The 22,455-nt window shown below is 48.8% G+C and overlaps 1 protein-coding gene across 1 annotated transcript in view; it reads left to right on the top strand.

The window, feature by feature from the left end:
• Window positions 1-8,821: 8,821 nt before the first annotated feature.
• LOC147116240 (exocyst complex component 3-like protein) overlaps window positions 8,822-22,455 on the top strand; it is a 28,855-nt gene continuing 15,221 nt past the window's right edge. Inside the window, exons 1-3 of the mRNA XM_085992027.1 lie at window positions 8,822-10,515; window positions 15,517-15,634; window positions 20,696-20,821. Coding sequence (XP_085848153.1) covers window positions 9,803-10,515; window positions 15,517-15,634; window positions 20,696-20,821 — 957 coding nt within the window. The 5' untranslated portion in view covers window positions 8,822-9,802. The remainder of the gene's footprint in view (window positions 10,516-15,516; window positions 15,635-20,695; window positions 20,822-22,455) is intronic.

Raw genomic sequence — 22,455 nt, forward strand, 5'->3', positions numbered from 1 at the left:
GTTACTCTCTGTAACATAAGAACATAAGAAATAGGAGCAGGAGTAGGCCAATCGGCCCCTCGAGCTTGCTCCACCATTCAATAAGATCATGGCTGATCTGATCCTAACCTCAAATCTACTATCACTCTCCATCCCACCCGAACTCACATCCTGTACCTGTTACTCTGTGTGTAATTCAATCCCAGTACCTGTTACTCTGTGTGTAACTCACTCCCAGTACCTGTTACTCTGTGTGTAACCAAAAAAACATTTATGGTTGAACACATAAACGCAGATCTATCCATACAGTGTATAAACAGATATATCCCTGTGTGTATAAATATACACTTATATAATTTGCATAGAATCTTTTCTTAGGTTTAGTGGTTGTCTTAACAACCCCATTGCCTTGAGCTGTTATAGTATGTGGGAAATGCATTTCCACTGGAGCTAATTAACATTCCCAGAAGCAGGGTATGTTGTATGGATTCAATCACTTGTGAGCTGAATTTAACTTAATAGCCTTGTTTTAATATAAATTGGTCAAAAATCTCTCCAAGGCTGACAGTCAAAAGTTCTGAAATATGACCATCTGTTACTCTTTGTGCAACTCACTCCCTCATATATGTGATTTAATTTGCCTCAGTTCATTCTTCACAGCAAAGAAAAGGTGGTGGAGGTGTTGAGACAGGTTTCTGTGGAGGGAGGGCCCTGATGCTTTAAGTCCACTTGATGGACAGCTCGGTAGTCAGTAGCTCCTGCTCTTATATATATAGTAATATAAAGTGGTCCCCAATCTCCAGCTAGTCAGTTCTTCTGGGTTCACCACAATAGGGATGAATATCTAAAGACACTGTGGTGGTTATACGAAACCTAAAAGAAAGACTTGCATTTATATAGCGCCTTTCATGACCTCAGGATGTCCCAAAGCACTTTATAGCCAATAAAGTACTTTTGAAGTGTAGTCACTGTTGAAATGTAGGAAACGCGGCAGGCAATTTTGCACACAACGAGCTCCCACAAACAACAATGCGATAATGACCAGATAATCTGTTTTTTAGTGATATTGATGGAGGGATTAAATATCGGTCAGCACACCAGGGATAACTCCCCTTCTCTTCGAAATAGTGGCATGGAATCTTTTATGCCCACCTGAGTGAGCGAACAGGGCCTCGATTTAATGTCTCATCTGAAAGATAGCACCTCCGACAATGCAGCACTCCCTCAGCACTGCACTGGAGTGTCAGCCTAGATTTTTGTGCTCAAGTCTCTGGAGGGGGACTATGAACCCACAACCTTCGGACGCAGAGGCGAGAGTGCTACCAACTGAGCCACGGCTGACATGTCTAACCTAAGCTCCAGAGACTTGAGCACATAATCCAGGCTGACACTCCACTGCAGTACTGAAGGGGTACTGCACTGTCAGAGATGCCGTCTTTCGGATGAGGCGTTAAACCGAGACTCTATCTGCCCTCTCAGATGGACATAAGAGATCCCCCATCACTATTCAAGGAAGAACAGGGGAGTTCACGCGAGTGTCCTTGTGAACATTTATCATGCAAACAACAGCTAAAACAGATGATCTGGTCAGTTATTTCATCGCTGTTTGTGGGGCCTTGCTGCCCACAAATTGGCAACTGCGTTTCCCTGCAATTACAACAGTGACTACACCTCAAAAATACTTCTTTGGCTGTAAAGCACTTTGGGACATCCTGAGGTTGTGAAGGCGCTATATAAATACAATCTTTCTTTCCTTTTTTCTAACAGTAAGTTTAATGTTACAGATGCGGGTCCCGGTTTAATGTTGCTAAGTGGGTAGCGAGGGGTTTTCATATTTTTGTTTGCGGAGGTGTAAGTTAGAAATCCTTGCCCTCAAATATTGTTTGATGGTTTCTTGCCATGGCTACGGCAGGACATCTGGCAAAAAACCCCGGTGAGACTGCGCACACAGCTGTTTACAGCCATTCCCATGGTTTCTCTGGGGCCTCTGTCAGCTCTCCAGCTAAAGTTGCGGCAGGAGGCTGGTGGCAGACTCACAGAATTCCAGGGCCACTGTAACAAGTGCAATCTGCTGTTTGGACTTCCGGCTGCTGCTTAATCTTTGCTTTCACTAAAATCTGATTCATTGTTTACAGCCTAGATCCCATGGTCTGAGACAATGTTTATTGTTCCACCATTCAAAGACTAGGAAAACACGAGAGGGCTTTTGTCAATTCAATGGACTAATTACAGTAACGGATTTCTGCTCAAACCTTGGGCAACGCTGCATTAAAGAAAGAACTTGTACTTATGCAGCACCTTATCACACTCTCAGGACGTCCCATAGCGCTTCATAGCCAATGACTGTTTTTAAAGTGTAGTCACTGTTGTAAAGTAGGGAAAGAAGCAGCCAATTTGTGCACAGTAAGGTCCCACAAACAGCAAATGAGATGAATGACCAATGATTCTGTTATAGTAATGTTGGTTGAGGGAAGAATGTTGGCCAAGACACTGGGGAGAACTCCTTACTCTTCTTCGAATAATACCATGGGATCTTTTACTTACATTCAAGCAGACAGACAGGATCTTGGTTTAACATCTCATCTGAAAGTGGCACTTATGGCAATGCAGCATTCCCTCTGTTCTGCACTGGAGTGTCAGCCTAGATAATGGGCTCTCAAATTATTGCAGGAGTACAGAGAAAGAGTTGGGGCTAATTGGACAGCTCTTTCAAAGAGGCAGCACATGTACAAAGGGCCGAATGGCCTCCTTCTGTGCTGTAAGGTTCTATGAAATTCTGAAGTGGAGTTGGACCCAGAACTTTCTGACTCAGAAGCAGGAGTGGTACCAACTGACCAAAGTAACACTTTCGATATTGTGCATGTAAACCCACACTCTGGTTCAGAGCGAGCAATGGCTTGCCTACGGGAGTGAATTATCAACTGAATTTCCAAAAATGTGGATCTGTTCCATGAGGGGGGCCTTCTACAGCCCAGATTGGTCGTGGCCCGTGGGAGTGGTCACTCTGGTTGCCTGCCTCTCTTCTACGGTCTTGTCTGTGCCTGGGTGGCTCTGGAGAAAGGGCAGGGGGCATCTGCCGGTACACTAATAGTGGATACTGGTAACAATATTTTTATTTAAAGTTTATGGCCTAGAAATTCAGTTGTTAGCGCCAGCCGCTAGCGCCTTAGGAAGAGGAGAAGTGGGGCGCTAAGCGGCTAGCGCCCGGGCGCGGCGCGATCTGCGCCTCTCGCGGGCTTCACTCAAGATTTAGCGGCAGCGCAAAACCGCAGCGCCCGCTCAGCTGCGCGCACAGATCCTGACGTCATTTCATGGTGCAACGCCCTTGGTGCGCCCCAAACCGGAACTTCAGTGGCGCCGCCCTTCTGTGCGCCTGGCGCCCCCGTGACTGCTAGAGGGGAACAGTTCCCAGTCGCTGCGGGGCGCGGGGGGCGCTATTTAAAGGGGACTCCTCCTGCATTATAAGTGGCAGCCATTTTGTGGCAATCCTCCTGTGTGAGAGACGGATATTTGGAGAGAGACAAAGGGAGAGAGCTTTCTGCTTTGACTCAGCGCTCGCACAGGTACTTCTGCCTTCAGGCCAGAGCTTTGCACTTGGATTTAACTTTCAGTACCATAGCCTTGAGTCGCCACATATAATGGGGGCTGCAATGGGTGGAAACGTTGGCTTACTGCATTGCATTCAAAGGGCTCAGAGACGCCGTGAGAGAGTGCCAGTCATGGCCAGATGGAGAAGGGCCAACAGGCGTCGGCACAGGAGGTCTTACCCACCCAGGGTATACCGCCAGCAGTTCTCATATCTGAACATGTCTGAGGAGCAGTGTGTTCGGAGGCTGCGATTCAGAAGGGAGGTGATCACTGAGATCTGCCACCTGCTTCGCAGAGATCTGCAGCCACAGCTGAGGAGCAGGACGTCTCTGTCGGTGGTAGTAAAGGTGACGGTGGCTCTCAACTTCTATGCCACCGGCTCCTTCCAATCCGCTACTGGGGACATTGCCAACATCTCCCAGTTCGCAGTACATTGCTGCATCCGTCAGGTGACCAATGCCCTTTTCAGAAGGAGATGTCAGTATATCTCCTTCCCCATGACCCTGGACAAGCAGCAAGAGCGTGCAATGGGATTTGGAGGAATAGCGGGCTTCCCCATGGTCCAGGGCGCCATTGACTGCACGCATGTGGCTTTGCGGGCACCTCTAGAGAATGCCGAGGATTACCGCAACCGGAAGGGCTACCATTCGCTCAATGTCCAGTTGGTGTGTGGCCACAGACAGCTCATACTAGCTGTCAATGCCCACTTTCCAGGCAGCAGCCACGATGCCTTCATCCTGCGCCAGACTTCTGTGGCAGACATTTTCGAAGCCCAGGCTCACCCACGAGGATGGCTTCTTGGGGAAAAAGGCTATCCTTTGTGCACCTGGCTGATGACCCCGCTCCGTGCGCCCAGCACCCCTGCTGAAGAGCAATACAATGACAGCCATCAAGCTACCAGGAACATCATTGAGCACACAATCAGCATGCTGAAGCAACGGTTCCGCTGTCTGGACCGTTCCGGAGGAGCCCTACAGTAATCGCCTGAGCGAGTCTCCCAATTCGTTGTAGTGTGCTGCATGCTGCACAATCTGGCTATCCTCAGGACTCAGCCACTGCCAGCAGACATTGGAGGACCACCAGAGGAGGAGGAGGAGGAGGAGCAACAAGACTCGGTTCTAGGCCCCCTCTCAGGGAAAGGCTTGTGCCAATGAAAGAACATGAATGGAGCCGCTCCGCAAGCCCTCAGCCGGTCAAGGCAACAAATAGTTCAAAGTGCAAACATGGACATTGGGCCAGAAATTCCAGGCCAGAAGCGTGAGTACGGTCGGCTTATTCACGCTTCTGGCTGTTGGAAAGGCCGGCGTTCAGCATGAACAGCGCATGCGGGGAACGCCGGCATTTCCAGACCTCGAGCGCGTGCGACTGCACAGGCAGCGCTTGCACAGTGAACTTCGTGGATTTCATTCATGAAATCCGTGAGGGTAAGTCCTTAGAAGTTACACTTGTAAAAAGCAAGTGTAAAGTTGTTCATTGGCTGCGGAGGAAGATATATTTTATCGTGGAGCTTTTGAAATGCAATATTTTTGTTTGGGAAAGGGAGGGAAGTTATTTTAAGAAATTTTAAGTAAGTTTTAAAGTTTAAATTTTTTTTTAGAAGGGTTTTCAGAACGGTAAGTAGAAGGAGCAATTGTGGCTGTGTGAATGGAATGTGAGAATGAGTTATGTATGTATGTCCACATATATTCCTTTACGTATATGTATGTATGTTTTATATTCCTTTACTAATGTGTATGAATGTATGTTTTTAATTATGATTTTCCAATAAGTTACTTTCTCTGAAAGTCATAATTAAATAATACATTCATACACATAAATAAAGGAATATATACATAACACGCAAAGGAATATATACAGACATACATACTTTCAGAAGCTCCACGATAAGAAATATCTTCCTCCGCAGCCTGTGGAGCAACTGTACCCATGCTTTTTTCATGTGTAAGTTGTAATGACTGGACCTCACTGAAAGCATTAATGAAAGCGGCGAATTATACTGCGCACGCGCTGCCTGTGCAGTCGCACGCATTCTGCCTCTGAACCCCTTCGTTCAGAGGACAGGAAATGCCGGTTTTCCCCACATGCACTGTGAATGCTGAAAACCGGCATTTCATCTGGCCAGATGCGTAAGTACCCCGACCGTACTAGCGCATTTGGAAGGGAATTACTGGGCCAACATTTTACATGCCAATAAAATAAAAAATTTAACAATTGCACGACTTGCCCCCTCGCATCTGCGACTGAGGGCCCAAGGAGGTGCATTGCGCAAGAGGTCATCATCGTACGTATCCTCACACTGTTCCCTTTGGGGAACTGTATGAAGTGGTGGAAGGATTTATGGCCGTGATTAACGCTCATTCCGTGACCGTAACCATCTTTGAACCAGCCACTAGGGGGGTTAGTCCTATGGCGGGAGGGTTTTACGGGCTCCCACAACCCATCTGAGCGGGGGGGGGCCACCAACACCCACGGACGCAAGTATCCCGCTGGATGTCCACCCAGAATTTAAAGTTGGAGCTCCGACTCCACTTGCCGGGACTGTCTGGAGTGGGGTTCAAAACCCTACTCCTTCTGGCCCAGCGGCGGGGATGCTCACTGCTACGCAAAAGGCCCACTCCGCACAAAAGGTGACACCCATACGTTTCCTGTGCCTTTTCCCTCCCCGTGACTGGAGCCCTATGCTGCCATTTCACGTTGCTAATCGGATTGGGCCTTTGTCATAGCGGTAGGATCCCCGCCGCTGGGCCAGATCAGGGTAGGGTTTCGAACTCCGCTCCAGACAGTCCCGGCAAGTGGAGTCGGAGCTCCGGCTCTAAATTCTGGGTTGACATCCAGTGGGATATTTGCGTCCGTGGGTGTGGGTGGCCCCCCCTCCTTGTATAGCTTGTGGGAGCCCGTAAAACCCTCCCGCCATAGGACTAACCGCCCTAATGGCTGGTTCAAAGATGGTTACGGTCACGGAATGAGCGTTAATCATGGCCATAAATCCTTCCACCACTTCATACAGTTCCCCAAAGGGAACAGTGTGAAGGCACGTATGACGACGACATTGTTAAATAAATAAATGGAATTAAAAAAATTCTTTTAGGGCTTTTAAAAGTCTTTAAATTGCTTTAATTCTCTTTAAAACTACTTCAGATTACTCAAAATAATGTAAACATTTTAAAAAGTTTATAAAAGTTACCAAAATCTTCAAAAAACTTCCAAAAACCTATTTAAACTGCTGCTTTGCATGTAAAAATCCTTAGCAGCTTGACAGAAACATTGGGGGCGTGTCCAGTGAAACTGAGACCTCAAGGGGCGTGTCTCACTTACACTGCACGCTCCTGGCTTCGCGCTGGCTGCACTCCTGGGCGGCGTGACGTCATACGCTGCCCGGGAATGTGCTTTCTATTTCTGCAAGTTCAGGCGTCCCAGAAGCTGATCGGCACGAGCGCGGGGTAAGTGCAAATACGGGGCTTGCACGCGCTGCAAGCCCCGTTCTGGAATTTCTGGGCCAATGTGATTAAAGAAAAAATTTTACTGTGCAAACTCTGTGCCCTTCCGCATGACAAGCTAATTCAGATAAACCCCCCAAAAAACAGTCAGAGACACAACTGGCTCTCACAACCTTCAGAAAATGAAAAAAACAGTTAAACAAAAATGACCATGAGCCTCGGCCTTCATATAAAAAACAAACACAACAGTCTCAGCCTTCATATATAAACAAAACATTCTTGGCCTTCATATATAAACACAGCATTTGGCCACACCTTCTAATTTTTCCCCTGTGAGGGTAATCCGCCTCGCTTCCGCGAATGGCCCCTTCCCGCCCTGCAGCTCCTCCTCAATGGGACCCCAGTGGCTGCAGCAAGGCTGGGGGAAGGCTGCTGAGGGTCAGATGGTGAGACGGCAGATGCCCTTGGGGGATGGCCTGGACCAGCTCTGGGCCTGGAGGGCCCGGCTGCTGACTGCTCCAACTCTGCTTGGGCGGCAGCAGCCTGTCCTACGGGTGGTGGCAGCTGCAGTGGAGGAGTGACAGTGTTGGCTGCAGGAATGCTGCCAACCTGACAGAGCACAGGCACTCCCTGGTTGGCTGATACACTGGCACTCGCACGGGCCAGCACTGCAGCATACGCAGCAATCTGCTGAAGCACAGACTGCTGGGCTGCTGCGGCGCGGCAAGGGCCCCGGCGATGCCTGGCCGATCCAGCGAGGGTGGCAGCAGTTAGTGCCCGTGTGGCCCTGATCTGTGTCTGCATCAGACCAGCCAGTGAATGCATGGCACGACTGAGCACTTGGCTGGAAGCCGCCTGTGATGCAGCAAAGTCCTGCTGACTCCTAGCCTGTGCTGCTGCGAAGTCCTGCAGACTCCTTGCCTGTGCTGTCCCGAATTCCTGAGCACTCCTTGCCAGTGACTCTATGGAGTCAGGCATCCTTGCCACTGCAGCCATGAGCTCAGTGTGCCTGTGCTCAGCCTGGGTGCCCATTTCACCAAGGAGCCGCACCTCCTCTGCGCTCACCGTAGCAGGACTGGAGGCCGCACTCACCCTCCGGGGAGAAGGCCGCCGAGCTTCCCCACCCCTCCCACGTTGCTGCAGCCCGCTGGGCCCCGGAGCTTCACTCTCTTCAGACCCTTCCCCCCCTGCTCCCCTCTAGGGAAGACATGTCCTCATCATGGTCATGGGCTGCCTCGGCACTGATGGGCCGGCATCCTCTTCCTCCTCCTCGAATTCAGAATCACTGACAGTGGCAGCTTGAGGGCCCGCCTCCTCACCTGGCGAATCAGCATCTGAAAGCAGGGAGGCACAAGAGTTGCTTTAGAGTGAGGACAGGGCAGCAGCGAGGGAGGCATGAGTGCTGCTATGCACTGCATTGGTTCGATAGTGGCAAAGGATGCTGGTGTGAGGCAAAAGTGGAAAGAGAGAGGTCAAAAAGGTGATGACCTTACCATTGCTGTCCAGAACAGGATCGGCATCTCCACTGGTGACGGGGCCAATCAGCCGGCCTGCCATAATGCGCTCCACACGCTGCTCCAGGTCGCTGAGCTCTTTGAGGTCAGGACGGCCTCCCCCAGTCCGTAGCTGCTGCCTGCGATTGTGGGCCAGCTTGCCCTGCAAGAGAAAGGATGGCCTCTAAGTACAGTGTAAAGCCCTGATCTTGCCTGCACTGCCTCCCATGGTGGAATAGCCCTGACAGTGTCAAGCCCTCATCTTGCCTGCACTGCCTCCCATGGTGGAATAGCCCTGACTGTGTGTAAAGTGCTGAATGTGCAAGTGGTTTTCATGAGAGTCCCATAGCTCTTGGATGAGGGCTGGGCATTGGGGCTTTCAGGTCCCTTTGGCCAGAAACTGAGGTGCACATGCAGGGATGAACAGGATAGTGGAAAGGGTACTCACCCTGACAACCCGAGTGAGGTCGTTGAACTTTTTCCTGCATTGAAGTGCAGTCCTGGCAACCATGCTGTTGGTGGTCACCCTGTTTGCCACCTCCCTCCAGGCTTTTCGGTATTCGCTGGGAAGCAGCCTCCTCCCACTGTCAGGGAAGAGGACAGGTCGCCTGCACTCTACTGCGCCAACCAGTAGCCTCAGGGCACCCTTGCTGAAGCGCTCTGCTCGCTCCCTAGCCTTCTGCATGGTCCTGGGTGTGGAAATGATGATCCAGCAATTGCTTCAGGGCTGCAGTGTGCAGGGCGTGGCAGCCAAACAAGTCCACCCTCCCCCTTTAAGAGCTGACCGGCGCCAGCGTGTCTGCCTTCAATCAGCAACTCACCGCACCTGCGCTGCACCCGCCCTCGGTGTTAGCGCCTCGGCTCGCCGGCTTAGCACCTTATGATAGTCGTGCATCGCCTGCTTTAGCGCAGCAGCAACCTCTTGGGGCGATGCAACTCAATTTCGGCGAAGGTGGCGCTAAGTTGCGCCGGGCGCTAAATTTAGCGAACGCCCGGCTGTAGCGCCCCAAACGTGGCGATACTGAATTTCTAGGCCTATAAGTTTCCTTCGGGGATTTTTTTATGATTAAGTTCTTTATTAGTTGTGCCCCTCTAAAAAGGGGGCACTTATGTTTGTTTTTTGGTTGATGACACTGGGGCAACCCAGTGCCTCCTCATTGATTATTTTAGAAAAGGCTTCAAGTGATGGGTCCTTCAGAAGAGGAGATGAAAGAAATTGATGGAAAGGGGGGTGGGGGGAGAAAGTAAATAAAGTTTGTAGCACTGACATCATTTAGATTAAGTAAAAAAAACTTGCTCTTTGGAATGCAAAGTGATAATGAACTGACTGACTGTTCGATTGCAGTCCCTGAGGTTGTGACTGAAACGCGGCAGCTGATCGAGGACAGAAGGCTGCTGGAGGCCCACACCAAGCTGATGGAGATGGAGTGCTGGCGGGACGACATCCTCTACCAGCTGTATCGAGCCGGAAGGCAGAACACGGAAGGGGAGCAGATAGTCCTGTCGTACTTTAGCAGTGTCGGTCAGCTCAATGAAGACCTTGCCAAGGAGCTCTGGGACGTTGTAAGCTGCGGCCTGACCCTGGTTAAACAGGACCCGTCCCTGTTCGTCTCAGCGATTCGTATAATTGAACGGGAAGAGAAGATTGACCAAATCACTGGAGACGGCCAAAGTCAACACAAGTTTCTTCCTCCTGGGCGGCCCAAGAATCTGAGGCAGAGGTTTTTTAAAGTTATTGAGCAGTCAACCGCAGCACAATTCAGAGCAAGGCAAACTGACACAAAGGGACCAGGACTGGCCAATCATTTAGCAGCCTTGCAGAACAATATTCTCAATGATTTGAAAGTAGTAAAACACTTAATGGTGCAGTGCTGCCCTCCCCACTACAATATTCTTCAGACCTATGTGCTGCTACACCACAGTTATCTCTCAGGACACCTGCAGGATATAATATCTTGGGATCTGGAGAAGAGTGAGATCTATACAGTGCTGAACTGGATACACCATGTCTACCACAGGTAGGTGGCAGGGCACAGGGTTACATATGTGCGCACCAGTCTGACCTGAATAGGGCTGGCACTTAGAAGTGCATCAGCATGGCTAGTTTGGTGAACAATGTTGTACTGTTGGCTGCAGGGAAGAGCAAGGGGATACGATCCAAACCCAAGGAGGTTTTGGCAAAATTTGCCTGAGCTATTAAAATGACATAGTGGTCAGCAATATTGTTAATGGAGGTTGTTTTTTGAGATGCAGGAAGGTTTTCATGTACACAGTCCATTGTTGTCACAGTTTTACCTCAGAATCTCATGTTCTGAGAGGATTAGGTATAAGGAAGGGCCTCACTTGTTCTGTCCCCACACTGACAACACTGAGCATGAGGGCCCATGTACAAGTCCACTTGCCTGGAGTGAGTGTCATTGTTCCTGCCATCTTACGTTCCAATTTGTGCTCAACAGTCAAGGATGTGTAAGAGGGTATTTAAAAGTTATTAGTCCAGGCATCTGGATTACTTGGTTCCTGTTTCCTCAGACTACGAACACTGGGAATCAGATTTGTGGCTCTTTGCATCACTTCCAGTGCTTGGCTCCCTTGTATCTCAGTGACCAGAACTGGACGCAGTACTCACAACGCAGCTGATCAGAGCACTGTGCAATCTGATCATGACTTGCTCTGACTTATATTCTATCATTTCCCTATGTGGTTCAGCATCCTGGTAGCTTTGCTAATTGCTGCTGTGCACTGGTTGGACATGTTGAGCGTTATGACTCCTAGGTCTCTTTCAACATCATTCTTGAACACCATTCATGGCGCACATGTGCCACCTGATTTCCATTCTACAGGCAGCACTTTATATTGTCCATATTACATTTCATCTGCCATTGTTCTGCCTCCATTCACATTTTGTCCAATTCCTGCTGCTCAGAATCAACTGCCTCTCTTAATTTGGTATCATCTCCAAATCTGACCAATTTATATTCAGTTCCCAAATCCAAGTCATTGATGCCAATTAGAAACAGTTGTGGGCCCCAGTACCCTACTCTGCTAATTCCTTATCCATTCCCAAGATTTACTCTGAGTCCCGCACTGTTTTGAACTTACTGACTGACTTTCTGTGTGATACTTTGTCCAAAGCTTTTTTGGAAGTCGAGGTATCCACAATCCACTTGGGATGTCATTTTCTCAAAGAAGTTGAGGAGGTTGGTCAAGCGGGATCTTTCCCTTCTCAGTCCATGTTAACCGCTGTTAACTAAGTTATTGTTACAGATAATCTTCAAATTTACTCCTGCTCGATTCCATTATTTATCTGATATTAAAGTAGGATTAATGGGTCTGTACTTGTCTGTTTGCTTTGTCGCCCTTTTAACAAGGTGTACCACATTAGCCCGTTTATAATCTACTGGATCTCCTCCGTGTTCACTGACTCTCTCATATGATTGTCAGTGCCTCACAAATCTCTCCTCCCTTGTCTCTCTCAATACTTTGGGATCAGTATCATCTATCCCGGAGGGATTTCTTTGTTTTGAGCCCATTTTACCTTGTCTAAAGATTTCCATCTCATTTATATTGAAGTAATTAATTCTCTTTAAACACTGTATACTCCTGCACAATCTACCCATGAGCATACTCTGGGCTCCGCCATGTCACCGATATCCCTCCCACATTGTAGCTTCCCACTGCCACAACCTCCTCCGCTTCAGGCATCTTATTCATAGTGCTTCCAATTTTCATGTATGTGCACCTTACTGCAGATCTGGCCCCTTCCTTGGCTCCCAGTGCTGCCTGCTCCTGGTATCTGGTGCCTCTATGTCTCTCTGAATTACTGTGAGTGCCTTTAATACAATTATTTCAACGTGGTGAAAAGAAATCTGATACTGAGTCTGGACTTCTTAATTCAAGGTTACTGGTGTCATTGGATAGCGATCAGCGCCGAGATTCCTGACTGATTGTTTTTCCCTTCCCTACTGCAGGAGCACTGAGAACAATCCTGGCATCCTGACTGCCATCCTGCATGAGATCAGCTAAGGCAGCACGGAATGGAAATTCATTCACGGGATGTGGGCGTCGCTGGCAAGGCCAGCATTTATTGCCCATCCCTAGTTGCCCTTGAGAAGGTGGTGGTGAGCCACCTTCTTGAACCGCTGCAGTCCGTGTGGTGAAGGTACTCCCACAATGCTGTTAGGGAGGGAGTTCCAGGATTTTGACCCAGCGACGATGAAGGATCGGCGATATACTTCCAAGTCAGGATGGTGTGTGACTTGGAGGGGAACTTCGAGGTGATGGTGTTCCCATGCGCCTGCTGCCCTTGTCCATATAGGTGGAAGAGGTTGCGGGTTTGGGAGGTGCTGTTGAAGAAGCCTTGGCGAGTTGCTGCAGTGCATCTTGTAGATGGTACACACTGGCTGAGTTGAAACCTTACATTTGATGGCAAATACTAGCTGGTCCTAGATTTGACTTACCACCTGTGCTGAGTTAGCTGATCTCAGTGAAGGTCAGTGTAAGGATGGTGTCAATGCCGCATACAGTTGCACAATAGTTACATTACTGGCCTAGCAATCCAGAGAACATGAGTTCAAATCCCACCATGGCAGTTTGAGAATTTGAATTCAGTTAAAAAAACTGGAAATAAAAAGCTGATTTCAGTTTTAAAAAATGACTACGAAGCTATCGGATTGTCATCAAATTTAATTCCCATCTCTGGCCTATAAGTGACTCCAGTACCACACCAATAGGCTTGACTCTTAACTGCCCTCTGAAGTGGACCGGCAGATACTCAACTGTACCAATACCCGGCAAAATTCAAAGCACTTGGACTCTCCACCTTGAAAGAAGCACAGGACCTTATTAAGTGGATTAGAAGAGTTGAATCCTGAGCACTGTTTCAGGCTAAACCATGACTGCAGGACAAGTAGATAGAGGTACATATTGGTAAAAGGCCCGTTCAGAGCCATGTTTGGAAGCATTTCTTCACAGGGACAGTGATCAAAGGGTCCTGTAGATTGGGTACTAGAAACACTGTAGGACAGTCACTCGAGAGGCGTTTAGCTGATGGAGGTGCATCACAGCTTTCTTTGAGTGAGTTTGATGGGCCCACTGGCCTCCCTCACCCACACTTGTCCTTGTGTATTTTCCCAGTGGAGGCCACTAGGCACTGAGGGGGAGGGTCCATGTGAAACAGGCCACTGTCTGGTCCAGTGTTTCGATTGGGAGAGCTCCTGTAGATGTTGAGAAAGGAGAAGGTTGTTTACACTGGTCGCCTGATAGTGAAAGGTCCAGTGACTGATGGGGAAAGTGGCTTGCTTGCACTGTGCTGTTTAGTTTGGCTAAACAAGTTCGCTGGCAGTCACCAGGAAGGACAGCTCCAGCTGCTTAGTGTTTGGCCGAAAGCTAAAAAAAGATTGATTTATTTGTCAAACCCCATTCAGTCTCCAGGATGTCTAAAGTTGTGTTATCTTTTCTAAAATATTATTCTTGCAAACACTCCCTACTCACGCTCGATCTTTCTGCCTGGCTTTGGTCGTTGAGGACCTTTCACTGCCCCGAATCCCAAGGTCATCTTGTACCGAGATGAACAAAACGTGGACGTTCTTGAGCTGACCCTGGTCCACACCCTGTGGCAGTATAAGGCGGACAGTCTTGCTTTAAGCACGTAAAGCCAATTTTGAGCCCAGGTGCTTGAATCAACCAGTATTTAGAAAGGTCAGAGCTGGGTTTCTGTTGGTCAAAGGAGCTCCAAGTAGGCATGTTGCCAGATGGCACTGATTGAACGGCTCACAAACTTGCTTTTAAACTCTACTATGGAGCAGTGAAAGTGTGATTAAAATGCCGAGGGAATGTTGTCCCTACAAACTGAGGCACTAAAGAAAACTTTGAAAACTACCAACTAACAAAAAGGAATACATTTCCGCAGGGGTCCTTCTGACTGTCTGCCTTAGCTTCAGCGGAAAAGCCATGGAAATCCCGTAACTCCAGGTCATCAGTAGCCAGCAGAGTGGGCACCCCCAACATGCGTCTTCTTGGTGGCAAAGCCTGAAGCAATAAGAGATCACCCAATATTTTCAGTGATGGCAATGTACTTCGCCCTGCCTGAGCTCACTGTTTACTCTATCTTGTGTCAGGTTGGTTGACAGCACAGTCGCCTCCGAGTCAGACGCTTAAACGTTAATGCCCCATACTATGACTTAACGACACAATCGAGGCTGATACTCCGGATGTAATACTGAGGGAGTGCTGCACTGTCGGAGGTGCCATCCTTTGGATGAGGCCATTAAGCCATGATCCTCTTTGCCTGTTTAGGTGGATGTTAAAGAATCCGAAGAAGAACAGGATATCCCAGTCAACATTCCCTCCGAAACCAACATCATCAAAAACAGGGTGAGCGGCCAGTCATCCCATTGCCGCTCTTGGGATAGGAATGGCTGCCACATATTCCTACATAACAACAGTCACTCTACTCCAAAAGATAACAGCTCCTTGAGATGTTTTGATGTTTTAAATGAAAGTGTTATTTTAATGCTACTCCATTGAAATGAAACATCATTCCCGAAATAATGTAGAAATGAGATTGCCACAGTTTCTGCACTACCTGAAAGGGTGATGGAAGCAGATTCAATAGTAACTTTCAAAAGGGAATACCTGAAAAGGAAAAATCTGCAGAGCTATGGGGAAAGAGCAGCCAATTCAGACTAATTGCAGAGCTCTTCCAAAGAGCTGGCACAAACACGATGAGTCGAATGGCCTCCTTCTCTGCTGCAGGATTCTGTGACTCTAGTTCGTCCTTTCACACGCCCGACTCACTTGTCTCCCTCTTTCATGTTGCCCTTCTCGCCATCAAAGAATCTTGCTGACTGCTGACAGGAAGCCTCCTACGACTGAGGGGAAAGAGCCCCACCTCAGAAGAAGTCAATGCTAATAATACATCCAGTAATTGTCTGGGAATGTTAATCTTTCCTGATGTTTTCCTGTAATGGTGTTATCGCATCCTTGCTTCCTGTTATCCTTTTTGTTTTCTCCCCCAGCAGTGCAGAAATGATAGCTCACCCCGATCTCTGTCCTGATGTTGACATTGCCTCACCGGGCCCCCTGATTTCCCAAGATGCGCTGGAGCAGCTGCAGAATAAATATGTTAATGCCGTCCGGGTGAGTTGAGACCTTTAAAGGACTTTAATCTTGGGAAGGCCCACTGAAACTTGTATTTGTGGGATTAACTTTGCAAGCCTCAGCTTTAAACAAAAATTACATGAACACTTTTAAGAGTAAACAAAGCAATGTGAGCTGCTGGCCCAGGTTCCATCTTCAGCCTGTACTAAATCCGCTAATCTCACCTGAGGTAATTATCAGGTGCTAAAACTGAGCTCAGAGCCTCGGGGTGGGGGGGGGGGCGAGGTGCAATCAGACAAGAGTTCCCATTCTTGATCGCCACACAGTGACCCCCTGCTGGAAAGTACACGTGTGTAGGCCTCAAGGGAACAGAGGATTAGTCTGGGCGGTGATGGCCCTTATGGTCAAATAGCCTGCAGGCTCACTCAGGCACAACAGATACTTTGGCAGGGTACCAGAAGGGTACCAGTACCCCTTGAACTGGGCAGCTGTGTCTTCAGAAGAGGAGTGGAAAAAACCGAGAGGATAAACATGCCAGCTAATAATGGGGAGCAAGTCCACTAATAGAACTACAAAGAAATTACAACAAGGAAACAGGCTGTTTGGCCCAACCAGCCCACGTTGGTGTTTATCCTTCTCAGCCCATGTGCCTGCCCTGTTCCCATATCCCTTTATCCCCTTTCCTTCACTCACCTATCTAACCTATTCTTAAATGTTGACATGGTTCGGCTTCAATCACTAACTCCCATAGTGCATGCCACAACCCTCTGTAAAAAAGTTTCTTTTGCTCTCTGTCCTAAATCACTTACATTTAATCTCTAACAAATAAGGAACAAATAAGAGAATTTGCCTGCCAGTTGTGCATTGCCTGATTGTGTTCATATGTATATCCTGGTAACCAATGGTGACCATGGGATGATATCACACTGGTAACCAATGGAAACCATGGGATGCTATCACACTGGTAACCAATGGAAACCATGGGATGCTATCACACTGGTAACCAATGGATACCATAGGATGCTATCACACTGGTAGCCAATGGAAACCATAGGATGCTATCACACTGGCATCCATGCATTGCACAGCTGGTTTAGCCATTCATTGCCACGTCTGGCTGGAACACATCAAACATTATCAGGCCCAGCTCTCCTCTGCCAAAACTGTTCACTACTCCAGGATCATCCTGGAATGCAAAGATAACCCCTGCTTTCTTTACTCCACTACCAACCATCTCCTTAAACCTCTCTTCCCCTGCCTCCTCCACCCTGAGTCTCAAAAAGTGTCTCTGCCACATCCCTCCTTTCCCCGAGCCCATGCTCCAAATTTCCCCCAAGGTCCCCCCCTACCCTAGCCCAGAACTCACATCTTTCTCCAGTTTTTCTCCTATTTCCCCTCATGCCTTCTCCGGGCTCATCTTATCCGTGAAATCCACCTCCTGCTCTTGCGACCCTATTCCCACTAAACTTCTGACCACAAACTTCCTTTCTTAACCCTCATTCTAGCTGATATTGTAAGCAGTTCTCTCTCCTCAGGTATTGTCCCCCCTCCCTTTTAAATCTGCCGATTCCCCTCCTCAAAAAACCCACCCTTGACCCCTCTGTCCTTGCAAACTACTGTCCCATCTCCAACCTTCCTTTCCTCTACCAAGTCCTTGAACCTGTTGTCAACTCCCAAATCCATGCCCATCTTTCCCACAATTCCACATTTGAACCCCTCCAATTAGGGTTCTGCAACTGCCACAGCACTGAACAAGTCCTAATCAATGTAAAAAATAACATCATGTGACTGTCACTGTGGTAATCTATCCCAACTCATCCCTCTCGACCTGTCGGCAGCCTTTGACACAGTTGACCACACCATCCTCCGACAACGCCTCTCCTCCATGGAGCAGCTGGGTGCTCACCTGGTTACATTCTTATCTATCCAGTCATAGCCAGAGAACCTCCTGCAATGGTTTCTTTTCCCTCCCCTGCACCATTACCTCTGGTATCCCCAAGGTTCAGCACTCTTGCACACTTTTCTTGTTAAGTTTCATTGAACAATAGCCACCTTGTCACAGACCTATGTCTCTCTATCCTGACAATTTGCCCCTAATCTAAAATATTGGGTTTATATAAACCCCGTTGCCTGTTTGTTTAATCAAGGAGACTTGTGACAACTTATTTGGAGCCCCAGATGGCTGCCATCATCCACTTCCCATGATCTTAGAGCCCTATAGCATCGGGAGTGGGTATACACTTTATCACACCGTACAATGGTGTCACACTGGTAACCACTGGTAACCATGAGATGCTATCACATTGGTAACCATGGGATGGTATCACATTGGTAACCATGGGATGGTATTACATTGGTAACCATGGGATGGTATCACATTGGTAACCATGGGATGGTATTACACTGGTTACTATGGGATGGTGTCACACTGTGTGTGAGTGTGGGCATCGAGTGGGAATGGGATTGGACTGGGACCGTGTGTGAGTGTAGACATCGAGTGGGAATGGGATTGGACTGCGACTGTGTGTGAGTGTAGACATCGAGTGGGAATGGGATTGGACTGGGACTGTGTGTGAGTGTAGACATCGAGTGGGAATGGGATTGGACTGCGACTGTGTGTGAGTGTAGACATCGAGTGGGAATGGGATTGGACTGGGACTGTGTGTGAGTGTAGACATCGAGTGGGAATGGGATTGGACTGGGACTGTGTGAGTGTGGGTATCGAGTGGGAATGGGATTGGACTGGGACTGTGTCTGAGTGTAGACATCGAGTGGGAATGGGCTTGGACTTTGCTAAAACTGTGTTTTATCTTTGTGATGGCTGAAATCTTATAAAACACTGCCTGACACATGCACAGGCCGTTCCAGAGAGAATACAGATGAATATTCACCGTGAATGAATAAATCAAATTCTGCATTAATTACATGAGATTCCAAGATTTTGGCCAGGGAATCATTTTCCACGATACAATCTGTTTTTCCATGAAATCTACAAATTTGTGACCTTGCTGATAACTAGCAGTTGGTGCCTACTATGGGAACTCTGTGTTAATACTTGAAGAAATGTAACATTATTTTACTCGAATTATTAACTTGAAATAAATCTGGTTAAATTCCCGGAATGTATTCAACGGATACAAACCAAGAGGTTCCCTAGGAACCAGACCACAGCAAGAGTCAGGAGAGGAGGGGAGAACACTGGGGGTAAACAAGACTGCTGCCGTGGAGCCAAAGAGCCCACCCAGCACAGGTAATTTCACAAACAGCTGATACCCACTAACCCACCTCAGCGTGCTGCCATGCCCCTTTAAGGAGCAGCTGGCTGTCTCCTTGTCCATCCCCATTGGCCTCCCAGCCTTGTGCTGCTGGCGCACAGTGGTGGAAGGAGGAGGTTGTCCTTTTAATGAGCTCTTGTCAGAATCAGACTCCTGTTTGTCACTGACAGCGAACAGACACCAGCATCAAGCTCAGGGGGGGTGATAGTGTAAAATGGGCGATATTGGATCGTTATACACTTCTCCCAATTTTCATATCTACTGACTTCACTGGATACACTGCTTGCAATGATCACAGTACACCGTTCACAACACATACTGAAAATTAAATCTCAACATCAAATATTTCTTGTTTGTCAAAGGGGAAAGGAGTGGGATGGGAGAGGAGAGAGGAGGTGAGGGGAGGGGAGAGGAGAGGAAGGAAAGTGAGGAGAGGGGGTGAGGAGAGGGGAGGGGATGGGGAGAGGAGAGGGGGAGACGGGAGAGGAGAATGGAGGGGAGAGAGGAGAGGTGAGGGGAGAGGAGAGGGGAGGGGAGAGTAGAGGGGAGGAGAAGGGAGGGGTGGGGAGAGGGGAGTGGAGGGGAATGGAGAGGAGTGGGGTGGAGAGGTGGATGAGAATGGAGAGAGGAGGGGAGGGTGGAGGGGAGGGGGAGGGGGATGAGGATGGGGAGAGGAGAGCAGGGGCGGGGATGAGGATGGGGAGAAGTGGGGAGCAGGAGGGGAGCAGGGAGCGGGGAGAGGGGAGAGGGGAGGGGGGGATGAGGATGGGAAGAGGAGAGGAGGGGAGAGGAGCTGGGGATGAGGATGGGGAAAGGGGAGGAGGGGAGGGGAGGGGAGGGGAGGAGGATGAGGGCAGAGAAGGGGAGAGGGGAGAGGACAGGGAGATGAGTGGAGGAAGGGAATGGGGAAAGGAGAGGGGAGATGAGAGGAGGGGAGGGGAGAGAGAAAACATTGAGAAGGGGGAAGAAGCTGTCGGGAGATTCACCTTATGTGTTGTACCACCCTAGCAAATGCCCCTGCTATGCTGCTGGATAAAAATTCTGGATCTAGTCCAACTAAAATCCCATTTTCAATTTTCAGCTATTCAAGATTAGTGAAACTGGCCTTGGGGAGTAGAAGTGAGTGGAAAAGAAAATCGGGTGGTGTGTAAACCAAGCCATCGATTCACTATTGCCTGTCTTGCGCACTGCCCAAGATCAATTGCACCCCCATGGAGTGTGGTGTGTGTAATTGGTGTCGTCATTCTGCCCTGCTCGTCGATGTCTTTAGTATGTCTGGTAACTACAAAATGGTCGATATTAGTTGCCGAATGTGCCAGTGACTCCTCGTGCTAAGTATTGGTCTTATATTGACCGGCCATCCAATTTGGGGCACTTGAGGTTCTTACAGTGGTGTGGTGTCGAATTGAAATGTCACCTATTGAAGTGGCTAGGTCTACCACCTAGTGCCTTACAGTGCTCGTGAAGCATGGCAGAGAGGTTGTTTCGGAGAGGACATCTCCACCTGAACGGAGACCAAGTGGCCTGGTATCGAGCGACCAGCCTCCCGTCATGAGAGAAACAGGTTCAAAGCCTCAGCCTCCAACATGCCATATTAAACAGGCCATTGTACAGCTAGCCAGTGGCTGGGCTGGTGTACAATCAGCCCAGGTGGAGGCCTTACATGAGAGGCAAGACCAGGTCAGGTCACTTGCCCTGTCTGTTGGAAGCAGAGTGTTGCTCAGGGGGATGCTTAAAATGGGAGAAAATAAGCCAAAAAAGTCGACATAGTATGAGCTAATTGAAATGAATCAAGCCCTTGATTTCCATTGTTTCTTCATTCCAGGTGGCTGTGTCGGACTGGATGCAGAAAGCGCTGGAAGCTGAGGTGAACGACTGGTACAGAGAGGAGGAGCCCGAGTCTGACCATGAAGGCTACTATCACTCCAGCCTGCCGGTGATTGTGACCCAGGTCAGTGGAAGGCCAGCACGATAATGTGAGGCCACCACATTTATATAGTTCTGTGTCATACCCGGTGCATGGAGCATGACGTGCTGAAAGCACCATGGGGTATTGGGTGCCAGCAGCCAGTTAAGGGCTGCCGCTGTTCATGCCATTTCTTCTTTTATTTATATATACATATAGCAGGTGGGGACTTTACATCTCCTTGCTAAAAAAAAAACAGCAGCAACAAGGAAGGGTGGCCCTATAATAAGGAGAAGGGCATTCGGGAGCAAGATTCTCCCTCCCCGCTCCCCCCCATACCGCCTCCAAGCCACGTGCTTCCCCGAGGCTCAGGTGTTCCCATGGAGAGACCCTCTAATTGAAATAAATCCTGGGGCTTTAATGAGCCTTTTGCACACTGGTACCCACCAGCATGGTCAACCATATTGGGGTGCATCGGACACATAAGAGACTTTAGACCTCCACCCCTGATAATTTCAGGCCCAGACATCTGCCCCCCATCCAACCCCACATACCCTTTGTGATTCTTCAGGCTCCTCCTCTTCAGCCCCTCTGTGCTTTGGACGTGATCATAGAATCATAGAATGGTTACAGCACAGAAGAAGGCCATTCGGCCATTCGACCCGTCGAGCCCATGCCGGCTCTCTGCAAGAGCACCTCAGCCAGTCCCACTCCCCCGCCCTTTCCCCATAGCCCTGCAAAAAAAATTTCCTTCAGATACTTATCCAACTCCCTTTTGAAAGATAAGATTGAGTCTGCCTCTACCACCATTCCAGATCTTAACCACTCGCTGTGTAAAAACGTTTCCTCACATTACCTTTGGTTCTTTTGACAATCACCTTAAATCTGTGTCCTCTGGTTCTCCACCCTTCTGCCAATGGGAACAGTTTCTCTCTATCTACTCTGCCAAGATCCCTCATGATTTTGAACACCTCTATCAAATCTCCTCTCAATATTATCTGCTCCAAGGAGAACAACCCCAACTTCTGCAGTCTATCAACATAACTGAAGTCCCTCATCCTTGGAATCATTCTCATAAATCTTTTCTGCACCCTCTCTAAGGCCTTCACATCCTTCCTAAAGTGCGGTGCCCAGAATTGGACACAATACTCCAGTTGGGGCCGAACCAGTATTTTATACAGGTTCATCATAATTTCCACACATTTGTACTCTATGAGGGCGATAAGTGGGGCGCTAACCAACTAGCGCCCGGGCACAGCAAGCCCTGCGCCTCTCGTGAAATTGAGCGGACATTTAGCGGCGGCGCTAAACCCTACCGCCCACTCTCCTGCGCACGCAGATCTTGACATCATTCCAAAGTGCAACGCCCTTGGGGCACCACGGACGAGAAATTCAGTGACGCCCCCCTCCTTTCTGCCTGTCGCTACCAATGATAGGTTGACTGGAACGCTTCCCAGTCTCTGTGGGGCTGAGGGGCTGGGGGGTGCTATTTAAAGGGGGCTCTTCCCGTCTTCTGTGTGCTAGCCATTTTTGGACCACTCGTTCAGAGAGAGAGAGATTTGCTGAGAGACAAAGGGAGAAAGAGAGACTTCTGCATTGAGTCAACGCTGTCTGAGGTAGTTTTGGCTTCTGCCCATAACTTTGTAGTTGCTTTGCTTTTTCACCGGCATAACTTTGAT

This window comes from Somniosus microcephalus, chromosome 6 (assembly GCF_052327205.1).
Source record: "Somniosus microcephalus isolate GS21.2 chromosome 6, FLI_Smic_1.0, whole genome shotgun sequence".
In the NCBI taxonomy this organism is placed as follows: domain Eukaryota; kingdom Metazoa; phylum Chordata; class Chondrichthyes; order Squaliformes; family Somniosidae; genus Somniosus; species Somniosus microcephalus.